This window comes from Phocoena sinus, chromosome 15 (genome assembly GCF_008692025.1).
Source record: "Phocoena sinus isolate mPhoSin1 chromosome 15, mPhoSin1.pri, whole genome shotgun sequence".
Lineage (NCBI taxonomy): Eukaryota > Metazoa > Chordata > Mammalia > Artiodactyla > Phocoenidae > Phocoena > Phocoena sinus.
Window position 1 is genome coordinate 14,688,612 of NC_045777.1, and position 25,074 is coordinate 14,713,685.

Consider the following 25,074-nt stretch of genomic DNA (forward strand, 5'->3'; position numbering starts at 1 on the left):
ACTCAAGCCCAGAGTGGGCTTGGCCTCACCTCAGCCCCCTGCCCCCTCCTCACCCTTCAGCTCATCCAGACCATCAGTGTGGTAGACAGAGACGAGCCCCAGAGCGGGCACCGCTTCTACTTCCGCCTGGTGCCTGAAGCTCCCAGCAGCCCTCATTTCTCTCTGCTCAACATCCAAGGTGAGTTATCTCAGAACAACCGAATCCTAGGATCCATGGAGGGAGGGGCTTAGCCTCCCCAGCCCCTTCCCATACTACAGAGGCGCCCAGAGGGCCAGTGGTGGTCCAAGATCACACAGAAAGTCTGAGCCAAGCTGGAGATGTTACCCAGCCTGCGAGCCAGACCCTGAAGAACAAGCAGGAGGTGCGTTGGCTGAGTGGAGGAGGGCTTCCCAAGGATAGAGAATGGTAGATGGAAAGGTATAGAGAGGGAATACATGAGGAGTGGGGCGGTGGCCCAGCATCCAGGGTGGAAAGAGCCCCTGATCTAAGTGAAGACTGGAATAAGCCACACGCACACACTCCCACCTCTCCGTTTACAAAGTGCTTTATCCCACTCGCATTTCTCTTTACATCCTCACGGTCACCTTGGGAGGTGGTTTTCTTACCCCTCCCCCCATTGTGCAGGTGATGAGACTCTAAGAGGATAAGGGACCTACCCAGGGTCATATAGGGAGTCAGTGGTGAGGCTGGGACTCAAACCCACACCTATCTCACGAGCAATCTTCACGAGTCTGGACTTTGTTCTATTCAGTGCTGGACCCTGGGTGCCTGGCACATAGTAGGTATTCAAAAATATGTGTGAGGGAATTCCCTGGCAGTCCACTGGTTAGGACTCCAAGCTTCCACTGCAGGGGGCACGGGTTTGATCCCCGATCGGGGAACTAAGATCCCGCAAGCCACACGGCGTGGCCAGAGAAAAACATATAAACAAAAACGTGTTAGACAAAACAGGAGGAAATAAAGCAAGGCAGGAGTAGAAGCTGTTTTAAATAAGGTGATCTAGGAAGGCCTCTCTGAAGGAATCAACAGTGAGTAGGGATCTAAAGGAAGTGAGGGGGTGAATGATCCAAGTGCAAGAAACAGCAAGTGCAAAGACCCTGAGGTGGGAACAGGCTTGGGACGTTCAAGACCTGCATAGTTGGGGTGAGTGAGTGACAGGACTGGAGGAGATGCAGTCAGAGAGGTACTAGGGGCCGGATCATGTGGGTTCCTTCTGATCCTGTTCCAGGTCTGGTATCACCCCCAAGACCTTGACACCCCTTCCCTCAGTGGCTTCTGAAGCCAGACCCATCCGTATTTCCAGGAGTAATATTAAAAATATTTAACAACCAGTGCAGCTCAGATAATCAATCAGAAAGGACCCTGATCATAAATAATCTGGAGTAGGATCATGGAGCCTCTGCTGAGCCAGGCTTGAACCCCTTAGTGACTCGATCGTGTTAAAGTTGGGGGTGTGCTTGAGGGAGAGGCTGAGGCAGCAGGGAAGGACTTGGGGGACTCAGAGTCATGGCTATTTAAACCTTTCTGGAAGTAGTTCAGTATTTTAACAACTCTAACGACTAGTGCTGCCCTGATTGCTCACTATGGCAGTGGTACCCCAAGCTGAGCGCCGGAGACACAAATAGCCCTGGACTGACCTCACCAAGTTCACAATCTTTCCAACCCAAGGGGCCTGAGGTTCTGCCCCAACTGCCTCTCTTTGACGGGGGGTGGGGGCTGGGGGCTGGGTTGGCCACCAGGGCTCCCATCCGGCGCTGAGGCCGGCACTGCCAGGAAAGGGCTCCTCCTCCAGTCCCCCGGCCCCTCCCACGGTGTGCCAAGCCCCCTCCTCCTCACCATATAAATAGCCCAGTTGACAAACGGCTACCCCAACCCATCTGTTTCTTTGTACAAATTTGTAGCCAGTTTGGAAACGTGATTTATAAATATTGCTTTTGCAGCCAGGATTGACACTGATGTATGTCAGGCCAGATGGATGAATGCAGTGCTGGGCGCAGATCCTGCCTAGAAGGGTGGGGTTGGGGCCTGGGGTGGCCACTGGCTTCCCCAAATGAAGCCAGCTGCTGCCCAGGAGGGCAGCTGAGAGGGAAAGGCATAATGCTCAGGGATTTCCTCTTATGGGGTGAAAGAGTAGCAGGAACCAGAGCTCTCCAGACATATGGTTCCATGACCAAAGACAGCAACCCTGAGAAACAAATATGTCCTCTCCTCTCTTCTGTTCTTGCTTGGGAATTAGAGGCTGAGTCAGAGCCATCCACTCATTTTTCAAATCTGTCCACTTCTCTGTGCCTCCACTACCACTCTTTTTTTTTTTTTTTTTTTTTTTCACTACCACTCTTATTTCACATCTAGAACACACAGTAGCTTCCTAACTGGTCTTCCACATCCACTGTTGTATTTTAGATTAGAGGCTCCCTTGCTTAGAAGGTAGGCTTAGCAAAGGCAGGGACCATGTCTGTCTTGTTCATTGCTGTATCCTCAGGGGCTAGAGTAATCCTGACCTATAGAGGGTGTTTAATTAGTATTCGCTATTAAATAGATGGATGATATGTCACTAGGTTGCTTCTTTGCCCATCAATCGATGGTCTCCTGTTGCCTTTAAGAAAATAACCCAATTCCTTACCATGGCCTCTAAGACTCTCTATTATGAGCCCCTGCCTCCCCCTCCAGCCTCTTCTTGACTCGCTCTAGTCATCATCCTTATCCCTCCAGCCGCAAAGGACTGCTCTCAGTTCCCTGAGTTCCTATGCCTCTTCTAACCTCAGGACCTTTGCATGGACTATTCCCTCCCCTAGAATTCATTGTTCAGGGCTCACAATAATATCATTTCTTCCAAAAAGTTCTCCCTGATCCCCCAGACTGGTCAGATCCTCTGTTAGATGCTCTTCCTATACTTTGCCTTCTTAGCACTCACCATCGTTTGCAATTGTACACTAAATTGTGAGTTTATTTGATTAACCTTTGTCTCTCGCATCAGAATATAAGGCCAGATCCAGGACTATGGTTGATTTAGCTCCCCATTATTCCCCACCCCCCCATGACTAGCATGGTGCCAAGCACAGACTAGTTACTCAATAAAGATTTATCGGATGGATGGATGATTCGATGGGTGGTTGGAAAAGGTAGCTGTGCCACCGATTCACGGGATAAATTCAGACAAGTCCCTTCTCTCTGAGCCTCAACTTCCACGTATGTAAAATGGGAATAATGTTACAACTCTTGGTGGTTGTGAGGATTAAACATTTCTGTGTATTTGAAGTATCTACCCAGTCCTCGATACATAAGAAGTATGCAGCCAATGCAAAGGAGTCCCACACCATTCCTTCTTTTCCTCATCTTGCCCTTGAGCCTTTCTTTCCCAGGGGGAGGCAGATGTTGTCACAGCTGGAGTTGACTCACCCTTTGGCAGGAGGGCTAGAGTTCAAGCCGGAGCTTGAGGAGCTGACCCAGGACCACCAGTTACCCTAAAAGATGTGGTTCATTCAAGCATCATTCTTCAAGGCTGGCTCAGTGCCAGGGAAGAGACAGGCACACGCTACCTTAACACAGCATGACAAGTGCTGTCACAGAAGTGTGCGTGGCGCCTGCAGTCAGAGCAGGGAGGGGGAAGCCATAAATCCTTCCTTCCCGGGGAAGCGTAGAAAGGAGGCCACAGAAAAGAGGTGACATTTAGCTGGAGCATGACGGATGAGGAATTCGCCCAGGCAAGAAAGTGGAGAGGGTGTTCCAGCTAGCAGGAACTTAGTGAAAAAAGGCAGGGCAGCCTAGACAGAGCGCGGGCGTGGGGTGTAGCACGTGGGGGTGGGGCATGAAAAAATTAACAACCAGCACTCATGGAGCATTTCTATGTGTTAGGAACTGTTCTAAGGGTTATGTGCTAATTACACTGTTTAATCCTCACACCTACGTGATGCTATTTTCCTCCATTTCGGATGAGGAAACTGAGATCCAGGGAAGCTAAATGAGTTTCCCAAGCTAGTAAATGACCAACTCAGCATTAGTTATTAACATTTTAATGGAAATTTTCAAAGATGTATACAAGTAGATAAAATAACACAATGAACTCCTATGTGCCCATCACATGAGCTTTAACCCATGACCGGTCTTGTTTCAGCTGGACCTCCAGTCCACTTCACAGGTGTGCCCAAGGTCACAAGTCGGCCCTTCCAAGGGCTCTTCTTCCTGCATTGTGTTCATGGTGGGGAAGGCCAGGCAGGCGCACTGAATTGGGGGCTGCGGGGAAGAGGCTGAGCTAACTGGGACCGCAAAGCTGGGGAAGGGACCCAGGCTGTCAAAATCTGAGGTCAGGGAGACCAGCCTGAAGCCTGCGAGGGCAGAGAGGACTCAGGAGGGAGGCCTGGGCCCCCAGCGGGAAGCGGGACCCCTTTTGTGGAGCTGGCTGTCAAGGATGGGAGCAGCAGGGAGCTGGGCTCTGAGTACTTCTCGACTACCGCATTGGCAGCCACCAGAATGACAGAGGGTCAGTGATGGCCTGGCCCATGCAGGAGAGGTGTGGAGGAGTCACCGGGGCGGGGGAGCCCGTGCTCTACACCCACCCCCCGAGGCACTCCCAGCACGAGGCCGAAGCAGTGCGATGAGTATGACTCATGTGAGTTCACTGTTCCCTCTGGCCATTATGCATCAAAAGGAAAGAGACCGGTGAGGTGACCTTGGTACCCTGGGGGTCCCCATCAGGCCCCAAGGGGCATGCCCCCGGCCCTCCAGGCTCAGCTCTTAAAGAGACTCCTGACAGAATGATGCCTCAGCCAAAGGCAGGTGCCAGCCCGTGTTCCCAGTCTTCTCTGATGACCCAGAGCTTGTCAGTGCCCAGGAAGCCACAACCCAAGGACCCCAGGACCCCAGGATCAGGATGCATTGGACAGCTGGGGTGGAATCTGAGAGAAAAAAAGGCTGTTGAGACAAAAGGCAAAAAAAATTTTTTTGATATAGCCAGGGACAGGACCTTGGCACCACTGGGGACAAAATCTTGGAATAGCTGAAAACAGAATTTTGAGACAGCTGAGAATAGAAGCTTAGGACAGCTAAGGACAGAATTGAGGGCTCTATGGCTGGGGACAGGACCTTCAGGCAGCTGGGGGCAGAATTTGGGGAGAGTCGGTAACAGAATTTTAGGAGATCAGGGAATAGACCCGTGGGTCAGCTGGGAGACAGTAGCTGGGGGCGGAGTGAGGCCAATCCCGAGGTGGAATTGGGAGGTGACTGGGGCGGGGGAGGCCGAACCCAAGTCACACACCACTCCGTTTCTTCGAAGCAGACAATACAGCCGCGGTGCACACGCAGCACATGGGCTTCAACCGGCAGGAGCAGGACGTGTTCTTCCTGCCCATCCTGGTGGTGGACAGCGGGCCGCCCACGCTGAGCAGCACGGGGACACTCACCATCCGCATCTGTGGCTGCGACAGCTCCGGCGCCATCCAGTCCTGCAACGCCACGGCCTTTGTCGTGGCCACGTCCCTCAGCCCCGGAGCCCTCATCGCCCTCTTGGTCTGTGTCCTCATCCTGGTCGGTAAGTCCACCAAGAGCCAGCCCCCCCGCCCGACTGGCCCCCATCCTTGGGCCCTGGATGTCCTTTCTGAGGTGCCCCCATGGGGGTCTCACTTTCCCTCCCCATCCTAGGAAGGGCTGGCTTGATTGATGTCCAGGTTCTAACCCGCAGCTCCTACGAGAAGTCTCCTAAGTACGGAGCAGCCCTACCAGCAACTCCAGAAGGTGTCAGCCCCCAGCTGAGACTAAGTTCATGCTGGCCAACCCTCTACATGGCCCAAAGTCTCTCTAATTTTGAGAAACCAAGCCTATTTTTTAAAATTCTCTCATGTCTATTGTCCTATTTTAGTCTTTATGTAGTACTTTTAGTAAAAAAAGGGCTCTTGTGAACCTCACAACCCCTCAGCCAGATGTGGCATCCCCATTTTTGAGATGACAAAACTGAGGCTCAGATCGTTAAGTGGCCTGCAAAAGGGGACCCAGTTCATCTTCTGACTTGAAATCAGGTCTTTTCACCCTGTGTTCCCTGCTCCTTTAACTACCCCACCTGCTAGGAATCTAAACTGGGGGCAAAACTTTGGGGCAGCTGGAGTAAAATCTTAAGACACTTGGGGGCAAAATCTACTTGGGTATCAGTTCCACCAGCAGCCGGTTGAACCCCCCAGAGTGTCCCCAGGGAAGAGGTCAATTTTTCAGGAGCTAAACTGGATTCAGGTGGCCACAATGCCGCCTCTCACTGTTAAAGCAGAAAGGCCTCACCTCTGTCCTGACTACTGGACGACAACCAGAGCTGGAGGAACTCAAGGAAGGGCCAGATGGCAGGTCCCAGGTTTGCTCAGTTCCCTGGGAGATTCAGCTGCCTCCCACGCCTCACCACCCACCCCTGGGACCTGCAGAGGTCCTGGGCAGGCCCCTCCTAGCTGGGAGGCGCCCCCCTCCTCTCCACTCCCCAGCCCGTGGCTCAGAAACCCTTTTCCAGAGGATGCACTTTACAGCGGTTTCATTTTCCGAGGCAGTGCAAACAAATTTCTGCCTAATTGCCCACAAACGAAGAAAGTGCACATCAGTGCTCTAAAGGTGATGGGCGGAATCACTGATCAGGCCTGGCACATCTGTCTCCTGCCGCCCGCGCTTCCCACCATCTGCTCTCACGGGCATCCCCCTCCACAGCTCCCGGCCTCCAGCTTCAGAAGCCGACCATCCATCTTTCCCACTTCTCTCCTGACACCTTTCCTCCCTCCCAACCTGTCCCTGGATCCCACCTCTTTCCCTGTCATGATCCACCTTGTTAGGTCGTGAGCCAGCACCCTGCCCCATGGCCCTCGCAGCTGGTTCTGCCCACTGGCCTGGCCTGAGCTGTTTGGAGCTGCAAGAAGAATCCAGTGCCTGAGAGGATACCCAACACATGTCTGTCCATCCATCCACCCACCTATCCATTTAATTCTCTCATTTGCTCATCGGTTCCTAATTTATCCGTCCAGTGAGTACCCCCACCCATGTGCTAAATTATTCTAGGCACTGGGATTCATCAGTGAATGAAAGATACAAAAAGCCCTGAGTAACTGGAAAGTTGGGGTTGCCATCGCTGAGACTGGGAGACTGAGGGTGGGAAGGGGGAAAGATTATTCTTTCAAATTTGGACACATTAAGTTTGAGATTCTCCTGGTCAACCCCGAGGACTTGCTAGAGAGGAAACTGGATGTACAATCTAGATTTCAGGGGAGAAGTCCAGGCTGGAGGCCGCAATATGGGAGTTGTCAGCCTCTAAATGGAATTTAAAGCCACGAGACAAGGAAAGCGACAAGAGAGGGGGTGTGGAAAAAAGACCAAGGACTGAGTCTTGGGACATCTGATGTTAAGAAGTCAGAGAGGAGAGGAGAAGAGAAGCTTGCTTATAAGGTTGAGAACGAGTTATCAGTGAGGTGGGAGGAGGAAGAGTATGCAGAGTCCTGGAAGGCAAGTGAAGAAAGCCAAAAAAACCTGCTCATCCTTGCATCACCCAGGTCTCCATCCAATTCTTCATTCAGTCATTCATTCAACAAGCATGGTTCTCTTGCTTACTGCATGCCAGGCACCACTCTAGGGGAACGTTCCCCAGGTCCCGGAGGGCAGTTCACAGTGTGTATTTTGAGGCGGGGTGAGACTGAATCTTAACATGGCAGGCTCTGTGCTATGAATGAGCAGTGACTTTCAAACCTGAGCTGCCTGGGCATTACCTGCAGGCCTTATTGAAACGGACTGCTGGGCCCCACCCAGTAGATCTAGGACAGGACCTGAGAATTTGCATTTCTAACAAGTTCGCAGGAGATGCTGATGCTGGTCCAGGGTCCGAACCAGGGTGATAGAGAGGAACCCCTCATCAGGGGAGCTTGGAGGTGATATCCTGAACCCGGCCTTGAGCTCTCAGGGAAGGGCTCCTGCAGGAGATATCTGGACCAGAGACCCAGAGGGCGAATAGGGTGATCAGGGCTTCTGGAGTGGACAGAGGAGGGCAAGGGTGAAAGAGAGGTCAGGGTCTAGGACATTTCACTCCCCCCAGACCTCAGCTGCCCCATTCCCATCGCCACCCCCCAGCACCCAGAGACCTCAGGGGGATGTATCTCTTCATAGAGTTAAGGATGGAGACCTCAGAGTTTGGGTCCAGCCCTCAACACCCATGAAATCTCTTAACACTGCTCTCTGTCCCCACCCCACCCCCAGTGGTGGCATAGGCTTGATTTGCACACCTCCCAAGATGGGCAGCTCACTACCTATCCAGATAGCCAGCTACAGTCTGACTGTGAGAAAGGTATTGTTGCACAGAAATCTAGGAAATTTGCATGAGCATTTAGGCTGAGCCAGCTCTGCAGGGGAGGAGGGAAAGGATGGTCCCCGGACTGCCCTGGGGGGGGCGCTGCCCTCACGCGCCCCCTTCTGTCTCCCGCGCAGTGCTGGTGCTGCTGATACTCACCCTCAGGCGCCACCACAAGGGCCACCTGAGCTCGGACGAGGACGAGGACATGCGGGACAACGTCATCAAATACAACGACGAGGGGGGCGGCGAGCAGGACACCGAAGCCTACGACATGTCGGCACTGCGAAGCCTCTACGACTTCGGCGAGCTCAAGGGCGGCGGCGACGGCGGCGGCGGCGGCGGCGGCGGCGGCGGCGGCGGCGGCGTGGGCCCGGGCGGGGACCCGGGGAGCCCCCCGCAGGCCCGTCTGCCTTCGGAGCATCACTCGCTGCCGCAGGGGCCGCCGAGCCCCGAGCCGGACTTCTCGGTGTTCAGGGACTTCATCAGCCGCAAGGTGGCGCTGGCGGACGGGGACCTGTCGGTGCCGCCCTACGACGCCTTCCAGACCTACGCCTTCGAGGGCGCGGACTCGCCAGCCGCCTCGCTTAGCTCGCTGCACAGCGGCTCGTCGGGCTCCGAGCAGGACTTTGCCTATCTCAGCAGCTGGGGTCCCCGCTTCCGGCCCCTGGCCGCCCTCTACGCCGGCCACCTCCCAGAAGGCGAGGCCCCGGCCTCCTAGCCCGCCCTCCCTGCAGCCCAGGACCCAACTGGACCCCAGGACAAAGCACGTCCCCTGCCCACCCCCTTCCCCCAACCCTCCCAGGGCGGCGGGACAGGAGGGGGACCTTGTTCGGGCAGCGGACTCCCCGACGGCATCCCTCCCCTGGGGGGGCGGGGGGGGTTGGGCAGCTTTTGCCCAGAAGTGCGGGAATTATGACCAACATCATTAAAACTGCAGCGAGAACGGGCACTGCGTGGCTCTGGGGTTAGACAGGGAGAGAGGGTGGTGTGGATCCCTCCTGGCTTAGGGGAGAAGCTGGGGGGAGGGTGCTGCAGAAGTGCCAGCCCAGGAATGCCCCATCAGAGTTAAGAGGAAAGAAGGGCTGTTCATTTACTAAGCGCCTACTCTGTGCTGGGCCTGTACAAAGACCATCTTAGTCATCACACAAACCTTGAGGTGGGGCCCTGCAGGTAACAGTTGGAGAAAGCCACCCAGAGAAGTGGCTGGGACCTGTCCAAGGACACCTTGCCAGTGTACCGTGGAGCCACAGCACTTACCGGCTACCTGGCCTTGGGCAAGTTACCTCTCTTCTCTGGGCCTCAGTTTCCTCCTGTGTCAAACGAGGCAAATAGCAGAACATACCTCGAAGAGTCTTGAGGATAAAAAGGCTTCATATGTGTCAAGTGGTTAGGACAGTGCCTGGCACATAGTAGGTGCTCAATAAATGTTAGCCTTTGATACTGTTATTATCTTTGTTTTTATTAGAAGCCCAGCATGTCTGCCTCCCAGATCTGAGCTCTCTCCCCCTTTTCCCAACATCTCCAAGGATATAGAAAACCTGACTGTTGGTGTTGCTTCTGCTCTGAGTCGGGGATAGGGACGTTCCCAGAAATTGGAGAGCCTTCCGGTGTCTCAGGCAACCCTGGAATACGACACCTGGCAGGCGTGCCAAGAGATGACAAGGTGGGCAGCTCCAGGACTTGGATGAAGTGGGAGGGTTGGTGGGAGATGGAAGGGTCAGAAGCCACTGAGTGTGATGGGGACCTTATCTGTTTGTTCTGGGAACCCAGCAGTTTCCCCATCCATGGACCCAAGTTAAGAACCCCAGGGCTAAGCCTCCAGCTCTGAAACCATTTGATTATAAGATATAGGTTATTTGTCCTCCTGCCCCACACCCAAGTGATTAATTCATTCTGCATTGATTGGCTGTGAATTCCAGCTCCTGCTAGGTGAGCATCCTTCATCAAGGTTCTCAACTGCTGAAGCCTCAGTTTCCTCATCTGTAAAATGGGGCTAATGATAGCCCCTACCTTAAAGGATGTTAAGAGGCTTAAAGGAGATAAAGAATGTTAAGCTCCGATCCCAGTGCCTTCCTGCCACATTGAAAGTGCTCAATAAATAAATGCTCATTTGCCTTATTCTTTTACCCTCCCAGGGAGCATTCATTCATTCCCTCCACATTTGCCAAGGTCCAGAGATAGTCATTATGTCCTGAGTGCCTTGCCTGTATTATCTCACCTAAAGTTAGATACTGTCAGCCCCAGTTCACAGGTGAGGAAACTGAGGTTCAGAGAGTAGTAACCCGTGCAAGGTTACACAGAGCGTGAGTAGTTCCTGCCTTCCAGTAACTTCCAACCTGGGTTGGGGCAGGAGGCAGGGGGCCAGGAGCAGCCAATAACAATGCATTGGGTAAGAGTTGTAGCAGAATTAACAGAAAAAGATCCCGGAGACACGGAAGAAAGATTGAATAATTTCCAGAGGAGGTGACCCCAACTGGATCTTGAAGAATGAGTATGAGATGTTCGAGATGGCCAAGCAAGCCAGACATTCCAGGCAGAAAGTAGAGCATCCTCAAAGGCTGGGGGCAGGGGGCAGCAGGAAGCATGAGTAGTGTGTGGTCCTCAGAGCTGGACCACTGGGAGGAGGAATAGCGAGATGTGAGCAGGGAAGGCTGCTTGGAGGTGGGTTGCGAAAAGACCTTTAAGGCCAGGCTAAGAAAGGATGCTTTGTTCAACTTGACCATGTCTCCTAAAGTCCACTGAGGGATAGGAGGTTAGTGTGTTTAGCCCAGGTGGGGACACATCAGGACCCTCATCCATATAGGAGCCTTAACCCACGGTTCCTGTAGCTCATGATATGAATGGGTATTGTAATTTGGGGACCACTGGGGTGGTGTGTGATCCCCTCTCTCACCCATGTGTGCCCAGCTCTCACGTACAGAATCGCAACTATTCTCAGGTTGGTTATTGCCATCTCCATTGTAGACAGGGAAACTGAGACCCAGACCCAGAGGAGTAAAGTGATGGGCTCAAGGTCACCCAGCTGGTAGGGGACAGAGCTGGGATAACACAGGACCTCTGATTCCAAGTCTCTGTTCCTTCCACGTATGCCCGTTGCCTTGACAGACTCTGACCCTGCCGAAAAGGAGATTACAGGCAGGTTATGTGTCCAGAGGGACGAACAAATACAGAGTCACAAAAACCCCTGAACGTCTGGTCCAAACCCCATACATGGGGAATGACTTTCTCAAGGTCACACAGGGTTAAAGAGCTTACAGAAGTAAAAAACATTATTCATCCAGAGTCACCTTCTGAGCCTCTGGCTCTTCCGTTTTCCAGCTGTGTGACTTCAGACAAGTGTTTTACCCTCTCTGTGCCTCTGTTTTCTTATCCAAAAAGTGCACCCACTAGAACACCTACTCCATGGGGTTGCAGCGAGGATAAAATGCAGAAATAACCACTGACACTTACCGAGCATTTCCCACACGCCAGGCACTGCTCTAAGCACTTCACGTGAATTAACTCTTTTAATCCCTCACCAGCCCAGTGAGGTAGCCCTCATTTTATAGGTCAGAAAGTGAGGCACAGAGAGGTTAAGTAACTTGCCAAGATCAAACAGCTAATAAGTGGAGATGCCAAGATTTAATGGGGGCGCTCTGGCCCCCAGAACCTACACCGTCTGCAGCACTCACAGTGCCTGGCACAAAGGAAGCATCGGACATGTGGCCTGGGAGTATCTGATGTCCCCGCCTGTGCCCTGGGAGAACTTCACTCACCGCCACATTCTACAGCCTGTGGGAGTCCTCAAGCCTCCCCGTGATTTCTGCTAATACTGCGGTGGGGATGGAGGGATAGATCACGTTCCCTTAATTCCCTCTGCTTCCAGCTCCTGCACCTGCATTTGCCTTCTCCACTGGGCCCTGAGCCAACCCAGGAGTGAAATACGTGAGTCCGGCCCCTTCTCTGGGTTCCACAAGGTGTCCACTAATGCCAAGCATTTCGTGAGCTTTGTACACTTTTCTGATGGTTTGGGGTCACAGACAAGGGCCTGGTTGTGGCGTACACAGACTTTAACCATCGCCCTCATTGGTTGCCACCAATTTCCCCCACGAACTCCGTTTCCTCTCCCTGTGTTACGCAGAGCACAGCCACCCCAGCTCCAGGCTCTAATTGCACACACCCGACTCTATCACGGAGCTCAGAAAACAAAGAGCCTTCCCTTTCCCGTGTCTGCCCCCCTTTCAAGGCATCTGAGAAAATGAAAAGAAAAAAATTTCCCTTTTATTGTCATCATCTCCATCACTGTCGTCAGCACGGGATAGAAGAGCAGTCAGGGTCATGAGCAAGAATTGATATATAATTGGCCAAGAGTTTTAGAAGCAGGGATATTAATGACAGTGACAATGATGGTAATAAGGATGATGACAGCGCCCATACATGGCGCTTGCTGCGTGCCAGGCACTGTTCTAAGCCCTGTATGTAATTAGTACTAATACAGGTAAAACCCATGGAAGGTGGACTCTTTGTTTACTGTGTTTAGCGCTTTATTTAAGTGGCCTTGTTTAATTTTAAACAGGTACATCATTAGCCCCATTTTATAGATGATTTATAGATGAGGAACCCAGGGCTCCTGGGTTTATAGATGAGGAACCCAGGGCTCACAACTGGGGAGGGACTAGCTGTGGGATACAGAGCGTACAAGGGCTGGGACCATTTCACACGCACCCCACCACAATTCTGAGCGGAACCAGGGCAGCTCGGATTCTGAGTGGAGTTTCTGGGAGAGTGTGGGGAGGGGAGAGAAGCAGGTGGTGAGAAGGGGAGGCACTTGAGACAGATGGCAGAGCTGGGCAGCAAGGTGGAGTCCAAGCCCGGGTCTGCGTCTCTGGTATGTCCCAACATGTGCGTGTATGCCCGTGGATGTGGGCACGCACCGGAGAAGTGGGAAGGCAGCGCAGAGCACACAGGTCAAGAACTGACCTCCCACCTCCTGCTTCAGGCGGCTCAGAGAGCTGGCATTTGTCACGGGGCGGCTAAGCGCTGCATCTGTCAGCCAGCCGTCATGACTGCCCACCCCCGGGTCACGAATCAGCAGCTCCACTTACCTCCTGCCAGCCAGCGCTCTCAGGCCAGCTCTGTCACTGGCCGCTGAGCCTTTGGAAAATGTAACCCTGTCAGCCCTCACTCGGAGGCAAGAGGGTTCACGCTTCAGCGCGTGCACAAGGCGGTACGAGTGCGCCCACATACTCACGCCAGCACACAACACAGGCACGTGTCTACCTTCAGACATGTTGCTAGCTGGGTGCGCGTTGCAGACACACACATGCTTGCAGCCATGCACATAGAGCATACCCCTGCAGGTCTGCAAATGTGGTCACGTGCCCGCACTCTATGCACGTACTAGAGGCACTCTCACGTATGCACTGACACTTGTACACAAAATTTGTACACAGCCTTCCATAGCTGTGTTCTCTTACAGGCGTGTACGTGTGTGTCCACTGTTACCCTTCCAGGAGCCAACACATTTCCTCATTCAGGCATGAACATATACACATTCATGAACATATGTGTATCTCCAGACACTCCCAGTCAGGTACATGGTACACATATGCGTATCCCCTCCCATGTGCTTGGTCACATGAGCTCGTAGCTCCAGGCGTGCATTCATAATGTGAATGCACATCTGTATGTGTGCACGGGAAAGCGTGCGTACGTAGCCTCGGGAACTGTTGGTTACAATCTAAGTTCAACTGCGTGATGCCCAGAGATGTGTATGCACGTGTGAGCACACAGGTCTGTGTGTACATAATATACACGATCACTCACAAGCATCTAAACACACAGGCATCCTCCAGTAAGCGCTTGGATCTACACCAAGGACACACACACGTACAATGGTATATACCCCCGCACATCTGCCTGCCTACATATGTGTACCTCCACTTTCACACCACCTGTCCTCAGGTACCTAACCACCTCTGTTCACATGCGCCTTCAGGCTGGCCCACCGCGGCTCACCCACGGCCATGCCACATGTGTCTAACTCCACACCCAACCAAGCACACAGACAGACACGTGCCTCCGAAGCCCGTCTCCCACACGTGTGCGGGGTCAGAGCCCTGGCACGTGGGAGCACACACACCCACCCTGGGAAGCAGCATGTCCCAGCCCCAGATTGTCAGGTGTGCTGGGGACAGCAGGAATGGTGCCCACTCACGGAAATCACCACTCACGCAGAACTGCATCTGCCGCAAACTTCTCATCTGCTGTGCAAACGATGATTAAATGATATTGTGCAAGAGAAAATGGCAAGGAGGGATTCATTAGCTTTATTGTCAGAAAGGACTCCATGGGCTACAGCTCCCGTCTCCGAGGCTGGCTTAACCCCCTGAGTGCTGGGGACATTGCGCTCCGACGTGGGCTTGTGGAAAATGAAGGCCCCGGAGACAGAGATCCCGGCGTCGGGCCCACATGAGCCAGCTGGGTGCAGAGAGCACTGGGAGGGAACCATGAGTCCAGGCAGCTGCTGCAAACGTGCCCCTCATTTGCTCGGTAGCCTTGGTCTTGTCGTTTCATTTATCAAATAATTTGTCCCCCCTACCACGTCCCAGGAATGCAGAGATATGGAGGCCGTGGTCCCCCCTGGATGCATGAGGCTTCTCAGATAGAGAAGGGCATTCCAGGCTGATTAAACAACTTAAGCAAAGACTTGAAGGCTGGGAGACATGGTAGTAGTGCCAGGCTTGTCCAGGAATCACTGGGCCTGGACAGGTCAGTTGGAGGACAGATTGTAAAGGGCCCAGTAAACCCTTCCAAAGAGCTTGGGCCTTTTCCCAAGAACAATGGAGAACCATGAAAGGTGTATGGAAAGGGTTGACAGATATACTACAGGGTGCCCAGTGGTATTTGAATTTCAGATAAATAACAAATAGTTGTCCTAGTATCAGTATGTCCTAAATATTACACGGGCCATACTTATAATAAAACATGTGTCATTGTTTATCTGAAATTCACATTTAACTGGGAATCCTGTCTTTTTATTTGCCCAATCTGTCAACACTGTGTATGGATTTGCATTTTAGAAGGATCGCCCTAGCTTGCTCTGTCCAGGGTAGAGTAGAGGGTGAGAGAAGAGAACAAGACCAGTGAAGAGATGAGGAGCTCACATTCTCACCTTCTTCTTTAATCAGAAAACCCCCAATTTTCAGCCGGGCACATGGCCCTCTATCACAAGGACCGCATTTCCCTGTCTCCGTCACAACTATGTACTGCATGGACTGAGTCATAGTCAACACAATCTAAGCAGAATTGTTAAGTGGCAGCTTCTGGGAACATCTCCTTAAAAGACTGTTGACCCATGCTTTTAGCCTCTTTTTCCTGCTCCTTTCTCCTTTCTGCTAGCTGAACACGGCTGAGATGGCTAGCACTCAAGCAGCCACCTTGGGGGCTTGGCTTGGGTGAAGGAGTGGTGGGGATGAGTCCTCTTTCCCACTCCAAACCGAGAAAGAGGCTGAAACCCTGGGACCCCTCACTGAGACCTTTAGTGGCACCTGCTGTATGCAGAACACAGAGCCACGTGGGGAGAGGGGGAAAATGGGGAGAAAAAGATACGCTTGCTCTCGGAAAGGTGATGAAGCCCAGCCTTGCCAGGAGAGTTTAGATGAAGCTGAAATCTGGGAACAAGGGAGGGATTGGGAAAGGGACAGAGGTGAGGTTATCTAGCCCAGAGGAGGGACTGATGCCCTGAGGCCTTGAGGGCAGTGTGCTTAGCACTAGAGGGAGCTTGGTGGATTCCACCAGGCAGAGCGAAGATGTGGGGTAGCCTGCTGATTACAAGCATGGGTGCCTGTGAAATGGGTCTGCAGGAAACAGAAGAGCTATAGGAGAAGCGCTTTTTTAAAAGGTGTATTTATTTATTTCTTTGGTTGCGCCGGGTCTTAGTTGTGGCACACGGGATCTTTGGTGCCGCGTGTGGGATCTTCCTTGCGGCATGTGGGATCTTTAGCTGTGGCATGCGATCTCTTAGTTGTGGTATGTGGGATCTAGTCCCCTGACCAGGGATCGAACCGGGGGCCCCCCTGCATTGGGAGCACAGAGTCTTAGCCACTGGACCACCAGGGAAGTCCCAGGAGAAGCGCTTTTAACGCTTCATATCCCCAGATCTGTTTGCTAGGGCGGCTGTAACAAAGCACTAGAAGCTGGGTGGTTTAAACACAGCTTCTCACAGTGCTAGAGGAAGGATGTCAGAAATGCAGGTGCCAACAGCGTTGGTTCCTAGCATGTGGGTATGTGGGCCTAGATGAGGCCCATGTATGCGAGGCTGTGTAAGGGAAGGCTCCGTGAGAGGGAGGCCTCTCTCCTTGGCTGGTAGATGGCTGTCTTCTCCCCTGTGTGCGTGTCTGTCTCCCTGTCCAAATTTCCCCTTTTTATAAGGATACTAATCATACTGGATTAGGGGTCCACCCAACTCCAGGATGACCTCCTCTTAGCTAATCACATCTGCAATGACCCTATTTCCAAATAAGGACACATTCTGGAGTACTGCAGTTTAGGACTTCAACATATGAATTTTAGGGGGACACAATGCATCCCCCATGGCAGCCTCAGCACCAGCCATCACCAGAGACACCGGGCTCACAGGCTCTTTAACCGGGGCTATGTGGGACTTCCATCCTTTGGTGGAAGCTTGTACAGTCTGAGGGAGGAGGCCTTGGGACCCTGACCACAAGCTGGAATGGGGCATAGTTTTCTCCCTTCTTCTTCTTTCTTACTGGTCGATTCTCTCAGAACTTCACATTTAACCATACACACACACAAACATACACATATATACACATCCTCACAGACTCTCCACTCAGAGAAAACCCCTGAGACCCTCCCATATACACGAAGGCACATACACAAAGACACTCAGGCAGAACCCTCACACACAAAGAATCACACGCGTATATACGCATGCTCACAGCCACAGGGACACACAGAAACCACAACTCACACACATCTTCCAGATGCGTGCTAGCAGACCCACACAGGGACAGTGACTGCCACATCGATGGACGCACAGGGACATATCTATGGCCTCCCAATCCTACCCGATGCAGACCTGCTTGTGCATTCTCACAGGCCCTTATAGCCACACACAGACACAGAACATATAGACAAAGGCTTTCCCGTGCACACACACCCACACAGGGGCTGTCTGCACACACAGGACTGTTTAATCCTACTGTGGTTGGCAGAGCCTGGCATGCACACACAACATCCCTCTGGCCTCACAGCTCACCATCCACTCCCTGGTAATTGGAAGCAACTTAATCCCCCTCCTGCCCAGCCAATCGCAGTCTCCACAGAGCAGGCAGCAATCAAAATGCCCCACCATGGAGGCAGCGAGGCAGAGAGTCCCCTCCCCACTCTGGTTTCCCCATCCACCTTTGTAGTTGAGATGGGATTTACTAACCTAGACGCGCGTGGGCGCACGCACGCACACACACACACACACATACGTATGCTGAAGTCTTGAGACTGTATACACCACACATACAATTACGTATACACAGAAACACACAATTGCATATACACACACAACCACACATAGAAGCATAGGAAGACAGGTTACACAACAGATATTAAGCCACGGTGAGATAGAGGGTGTCTGTATCCACAAAGACACACGGTCTCCTGATCGGTGGCGTGAATGTGTGTACATCGTTGCAAAAGTTCTACTAATGCGTGTGAACACATAGACATAGGGTGATACCTTGAGTTGAAGGACAGGTATACACAGCCATACACAGATCTCCACGGGTGCTCAGTGAACACCCTCCTGGGGTCTGAGCATATGGACACCGAAACACAGTGACACTAAGAAGGTACATAGCACAGGGACTTCCCTGGCAGTCCAGTAGTTAAGACTCCACACTTCCATTGCCTGCACACGCACACAAAACACACAAAACCCTCACTGGCCCATGGCGTGTCCCTCCGAGGCCCATGGTCTACGTTTGCTGGACCCAGAGATGGCCCGGTTCCCTCCCCTTTCAGGGCGATTTCCCATGAAAGGGGGGGTGAAGACCCCACCTGTCAACCCGCTGTTTGTCACTCCATCATGACCAGTGTGCTGACATTCAAAGCCCGGCACTGCGATGATCGCGTCTAGCTGTAATGTACTACAGATTGCACTGACATTTGGAAAATATTCCACCTCGGGACCCATTCAACTTCAAACTTTTTTTCCTGGAAGAGGAAAGAAATGGCAGAGACGGGGCAGCGAGGGCCTGCCGTGTTCCATCAAGGAGCTGCTTTCCAGCCCAGACCCCAGGAGCTGACTCCCGGCCCCTCCTCCCAGAGACCCTGGGTCACTGGCTGCCCCATCTGCATCTACCTGTGGACAGGGGGATGGGGAAGAGGAATGGAGGTTCCCAAGGAAGAGACGAGGTTCCAGACCATCCAGCACGTCTTCACAGAGGGTCTACCGGGAATCCCTCCATCAAGTGTGACCTGGCAATAGCTACCTGTCATCAGTAGAGCAACCCAGGTTGGGGCCCCCTTGGTTCCGGGTACCTCCTGGCCCACCTCCCACCACGTAGGCCCGCCCACTGTCGGGCAGGGCTTTCCCACAGCACATCTGCTACACAAATCACTGCCATTGATTTCTTGGAAAGCAGCTTTAGGGACTTTGTGATTTTTTTTTTTTTTTTTAGTTTGATTTTAAATCCTGGTTTATTCTCAGCACCTTAAAAGAGGAAGTGGAGATTTGAAGGCAGGCTGGATCCTTCCTGCCACTTGGTTTTCCTGCTTTTTCACCCCCAAACCCAGCCCACCTCTTTTACATAACTTGTCTCTTCCCCCAAAGGGAGTGGCACGGGGACCTCTGCCCTGCCCTGAGATGGGAGGAGGGGATGGAGTGAAAGATAATGGCGTGGAGCCCAGGCACTGTCCCCTGTCCTCCTGGTGATTCCCCCCACCCAAGCCCTAGTCAGGATCTCCCCTTCCTACCCCCAGCCTTGGACTCAGGGCACTGTCCCAGGAGCCCCCTAAACTCTGCCGCTTCCAGCTCTGTGGCCTTGGGCACACCATTAAAACTCTCAAGGTCTCTGTTTCTTCCTACAAAATGGGTATAGAGGTGCCATCTCCCCGAACCGTGGAAGGACCCACGGAGATAACCAAGGCAGTGGGGGCTTTGCGAGTGCTCTGAGTCATGAGGGGTTCTCAGTGATCATCGTCTCGCTGGGAGAGGATCTGGCTGCCTTACAGGGGCCATTGGGTACAGGTGGAGTCAGAGAGGCCTTCCCAGCTGAGTGTTTCAAGCTCAGCCTCTGGAAATGTTGCAGCTGCCACTCTGCTACGACCCAGCTGGGACCCACTGACAGCATCTTAATTTCAGCCCAAGCTCTTCTCCAGACGGACTGCTAATTAGGGCTAATGGGCAGCTCTCCCTGCTGGTTCCCGCTGCCTTCTCCTCCTTTATTAAAGGGAGCCACTGAGCAGGGTCGCTGGGCTGATGCCCCAGGGCCCCATGGGTGAGTCAGTCCTCTGGGTTAAACATTGCTTCCAAAGTCTCTTGGCCAGGGTGAGCTATTCTGTTGCTTTTTTACCTGACAAATGGGAGGTGGAGGAAGGGGCAATATTCATCCAGGCAGGCAGTCAGGCAGGCAGTTCAGTGACCATGTACCCACTTCCTACTTTATGCCAGGCCCGTGGGAGGCACTGAGGCCATACAGATAAGCTGAACCCGAAGCCAGACATTCCTGAATTCAAAACTTAGTTTAAGCTTGTTCTGGCTGTGTGACCTTGGGCAAGTTACTTAACCTCTCTGAACCCAAGCTCCACATTTGTAAGGCAGTCCCTACTTCACAGATGTGTTGTAAGGATGAGATTAGATGAAGGAAGCTGAACACAGTGAACAGCACCACGGCCATGAGGCTGGCAGGAGTCTAAGGGATCATAAAAGGCCTTGAACACCATCTTGAGAAGCTAGAACTTCATGCCCAGAGAGCAATAAACAAGAACTATTATTCTTACCATGCCTATCTCTGTTCAGTGCTTATTAAGCACCGCCAAAGTGCTAAAAATATGATAATAGCTACACTTACACAGCACTCACTATACGCCAGTCACTGTTCTAAGTAACTCGTTTAATCCCCACAACAACCCTAGAAGATAAGGGTGATTATTATCCCCATTTTACAGATATAGAAACTGAGACACAGAAACGTCTTGCCCATGACCACCTAGTCAGTATTTAGTTATCTATCGCTGTGTAACAAATTAGCCCAAAACTTAACCGCTTAAAACAATAAATATTTATTATCTCACAGTTTCTATAGGTCGGGACTCCACAGGCACAGTTTACCCGGGTGCCCCAGGTCCTCACTGCTACTGACGGGAGATATTAGTTCCTTGCCATGTGGGTCTCTCCATAGACCATAGGGCAATTCATAACGTGGCAGCTGTCTTCCCTCATAGAGGATGAGCAAGATAGGGTGCCCAAGATGGAAGCCATCATCCTTTTATAACCTACTCTCAGAGGTGACATTCCATCACTTCTGCTATACTGTATCTATTAGAAGCAAGTCACTAGGTCCAGCCCACACTCAAGAGGAAGGTACTCCACAAAGGCATAAATACCAGATGCCACCACCCCGTCAGAGGCCATCTTAGTGGGTATCCAGTGCAGCCAGTAAATCGAGGAGCTGGGGCATGAATCTAGGAAGGCTGGGTCCAGAATCCTTGTTCTAAACCCAGAATCTGGTTAATATCCCAGCTCCACAATGGTTGCCTGAAAGATGAGAAGTGAGACACCATTCCTGCCCTCCTGAAGCTCTCCATCTAGAGAGAGAAGCAGAAAAGTAAGAGGGTGAGAGGAAAGGTACAGCAGCAGAGGAGGGTAGAGCAGATTAAGCAGGAAGCCTTCCTGAAGGCGGTGATGCCTGACCTGAGAAGCAAAAGACAAGATGGAGGGCTTCCCTGGTGGCACGGTGGCTAAGAATCCGCCTGCCAATGCAGGGCACCCGGGTTTGAGCCCTGGTCCAGGAAGATCCCACATGCCATGGAGCAACTGAGCCCACGCGCCACGACTACTGAGCCTGCTCTCTAGAGACCGCGAGCCACAACTACTGAGCATGTGTGCCGCAACTACCGAAGCCCGCACGCTTAGAGCCCGTGCTCCGCAACAAGAGAAGCCACCGCGATGAGAAGCCCGCGCACCACAAAGAGCAGCCCCCGCTCACCGCAACTAGAGAAAGCCCGCGCGCAGCAACGAAGACCCAACGCAGCCATAAATTAATTGATTAATTAATTTTTTTAAAAAGACAAGATGGAGTTGGTAAGCAAAGAGGGGTATGGAAAAGAATCTGGCAGCTGGAACAATTTGTGCCAAGGCTCATGTGGAAGACTGGTGCTTTGCGTGAAGGCCAATGCATGTATGGGGAGAAGAGGGGAGGGCTGGGCTGGGCAAGCAGGAGTTGGAGAGGTAAACAGAGACCAGGGTGTAAAGGGGCAGGTAACAGAGCTTAGATATTATTCTAAAGAGCTAGGGAGCTGTGGAAGGCTGTCCACGATAAGATTTTTTTTTTTTCAGGGCTATTGATTTTTTTTTTTAATTTATTTTTGGCTGCGTTGGGTCTTCATTGCTGCGCGAGGGCTTTTCTCTAGTTGCGGCAAACGGGGGCTACTCTTCGCTGCGGTGCACGGGCTTCTTGTTGTGGAGCACAGGCTCTAGGTGCATGGGCTTCAGTAGTATGGCACACGGGCTCAGTAGTTGTGGCGCACGGGCTTAGTTGCTCTGCAGCATGCGGGACCTTCCCGAACCAGGGCTCGAACTCGTGTCCCCTGCACTGGCAGGCGGATTCTTAACCACTGCACCACCAGGGAAGCCCTAAGATTTTTGTTTTAAAAAGACTATCTTGAGTGGTGTGGAGAATAGAAGAGGGTGGCTGGGGGCAAGGAGAGGAGTGAGGAGGTTCTTCCTTGTTTTATTCATTCATTCAGGTCATGAATATTTAGCAAGGGCCAAGTATATTACGGTTCTAGGCACTGGAGACACAGCCATCAATAACACAAGGCTATTCTCTCTTGGAAGTCACGTTCTACTGGGAGAATATAACTTACAAAACTAATACATAAAAATGAAAATTACCAAGGTGATAGGTGCTACAAAAAATAATAATCATAAAGCAAAGTAGCATAAAAGCAAAAGTGACCACATAAGCCACATTGACCTTAAACCTGAATGACAAGAAAGAGCTGGCCATGGGAACACAGCATTCCAGGCAGAGAAACAGCTAGTGCAAAGGTCCTGAGGTGGAGTGGGTTTGGTTGGAGGCCAGTACGGCTGAAGCATACTAGCCAAGAGGGAAAAGGACAAGAAATGAGGCTGAAGAAGTAGACAGAAGCCAAAACAAGAGAGCCTGCACCTGACTCCCAGCCCTGGTAGCAGGGAAGAAAGGAAGAAATGCCGAGGGGTGATATGAAGAGGGCGCAATCCACTGGCCTCGTGCAAGCAAATCGGAGTGATGATGCTGGGCCCAGTGGACCAGGGAAGCCATGGCAAATGAGGGAGAGAAGAGAGGCTGGCTTAGCCCTGGCCCACTTTCCAAACGGGCCTCCTCCCCACGGGTCCAGCTGCAAATTAACAGTCATCCCCACGGCAGACCCAGGCAAAGGCAGCAGATAGGCGGTATTTGCATATTTGTTTAATAAAAAGTTATGGATGTACAAAGATGGATAATTAATTACCCAGCATATTTTCCCTCTGTTCCCCCGCCCCTCCTCCACATTACCACCGTGGCCCCAATCACTTTCCTTTTGCCTCTGCTTGTGGGGAGCGGGGAAGCCAGGCCCAATAAATATGTACTTATGAAGTGTGTATTGCGGCCCATCAGGCTTGCACAAGCAGCAGCCCCAGGCTGTTCTGCCTGAAATATTTATGCCGGTACCTAGGGCCACTTTATCTATTTATTTCTGCAAAGAAATTAAATTAGATAGTTTGATAGCTTTCAGTGTAATTACAAAAGAAATTTACATGAGATGGTTATGAGAAGGAGGGGGATCGTTAAGCACCCAAACCCCAAGGATATCCATTAGTTGGGACCCCCTCCCTGATTTCCTCCCCAGCTACTGCAAGACAGTGGGGAGGTGTCGCTCCCAGGGAAAGCCGGGGTGGGGGCATTCAAATTGCTGGAACATGAGCCCCAGGAGGGTGGGAGCGTCTGTCTGTTTCAGCCATGGGCGTGGAGCATGGTAAGTGCCCAGCGAATGCTCAGACTGAGTGGATGCCAGCTCCCCCAAGCAAAGGGGTTTCTTATTTCTGAGCCTCAGTTTCCCCATCTGTAATAACGCCTCCCTCACCAAGTTGTTCTGAGAATTCAACAAGATAATGCACGCAAAATGCTCTCTAACCATTGCTGCCATTTATTGAGCGCTTATAATATTTTGGAAACTGTTCCAGGTACCATATTGAATCCTCTCAACAATCATTTTTCCCCGGTGGTCTAGTGGTTAGGACTTGGCCTCTCTCATAACAATCATTTAAATCATATGTCAGTACTTTAAGTTTATCGCCATTTAACGATGGGAAAAGTGAGAGTTGAGCAGGTTAAATGAGTTATCCCAGCAGATCAGGGCAGGGCCAGGTTTTAAACTAGGCAGCTGGGCAGAGCCCACACCTCTGGCAGGAGCTATGAAACCACCATAGCTATCTTTGAACTGGGCGGGTCTTGTATTTCAGAGTTAAAGACCTACTGCCTTCACCTACACCTGAGTGTAGCCAGGGAAACCCGGACCCAGGAAGGAAGAGAGAGCATTGTACCAGCAACCCACTGAGTAAGCCGGGGCTGGAACCCTCCTAGCACCACTGTGCTCACCTCCCCATGGGCTGAGTCATTATCTGGGTCTGATTAGCACTGATTGCCGGGGGCGATGGGGGGCCGCGGGGAAGAGGAGGGAGCCCCACCTGGGGCTGGGCCTGGGGGGTGGGAAAGTAAGGGCGCCGAGGTGCGGGGGATTCCTCTCAACCACCTGGTCACCCGCTCGCCAGGCCAGGGGGCTACGATCTGAGCCCTGGAGGGACGCCCCCTGAAACCCAGGGCTGGGAAAACACACTTTACTCCCAAACTGGGGAACTGAGGCTGGTTGAGGAAGTTACGGGGGGGCCCAAAATGCCTGAATTCTAATTCTGCCTCTGCCACTTAAACTAGTTGTGTGGCAAGTTAATCTCTCTGAGCCTTGGTTTCTTCATCCACAAGATGGGAAGATAATAATAGTCCCTTCCTCCTCGAGTTTCATAAGGACAAAAGAAGATCTGAAAAGAAGTAAGCACTCAAGAAACATACCATTATTATTATTTCCCGAATCCCTGAAAGTGGGGAAAGCAGTGATCTTTTTTTTTTTTTTAATTTATTTTTGGCTGCGTTGGGTCTTCGTTGCTGTGCGCAGCTTTCTCTAGTTGCGGCGAGCAGGGGCCATTCTTTGTCGTGGTGCCTGGGCTTCTCATTGTGGTGGCTTCTCTTGTTGTGGAGCACGGGCGCTAGGCATGTGGGCTGCAGTAGTTGTGGCATACGGGCTCAGTAGTTGTGGCTCGTGGGCTTAGTTGCTCCGTGGCATGTGGGATCTTCCCAGACCAGGGCTCGAACCCGTGTCCCCTGCATTGGCAGACAGATTCTTAACCACTGCGCCACCAGGGAAGTCCTGAACTGTCTTTTTAACCGACGGCTGCAGGGCTGATGGAGGCAGGAGAAAGCTCTGCCCTTGGGGCTTAGAGGCAGGGTGGGGTGGCCCTTCTTCCGGCCCTGTGAAA

The 25,074-nt window shown here is 52.2% G+C and overlaps 1 protein-coding gene across 1 annotated transcript in view; it reads left to right on the top strand.

Annotated features, from left to right (window-relative positions):
• Positions 1-9,746, top strand: part of CDH22 (cadherin 22) — a 70,224-nt gene extending 60,478 nt beyond the window's left edge. The window contains exons 9-11 of the mRNA XM_032606205.1: positions 61-178; positions 5,277-5,528; positions 8,435-9,746. Of these exons, the coding sequence (XP_032462096.1) occupies positions 61-178; positions 5,277-5,528; positions 8,435-9,018 (954 nt within the window). The 3' untranslated portion in view covers positions 9,019-9,746. The remainder of the gene's footprint in view (positions 1-60; positions 179-5,276; positions 5,529-8,434) is intronic.
• Positions 9,747-25,074: the final 15,328 nt, after the last annotated feature.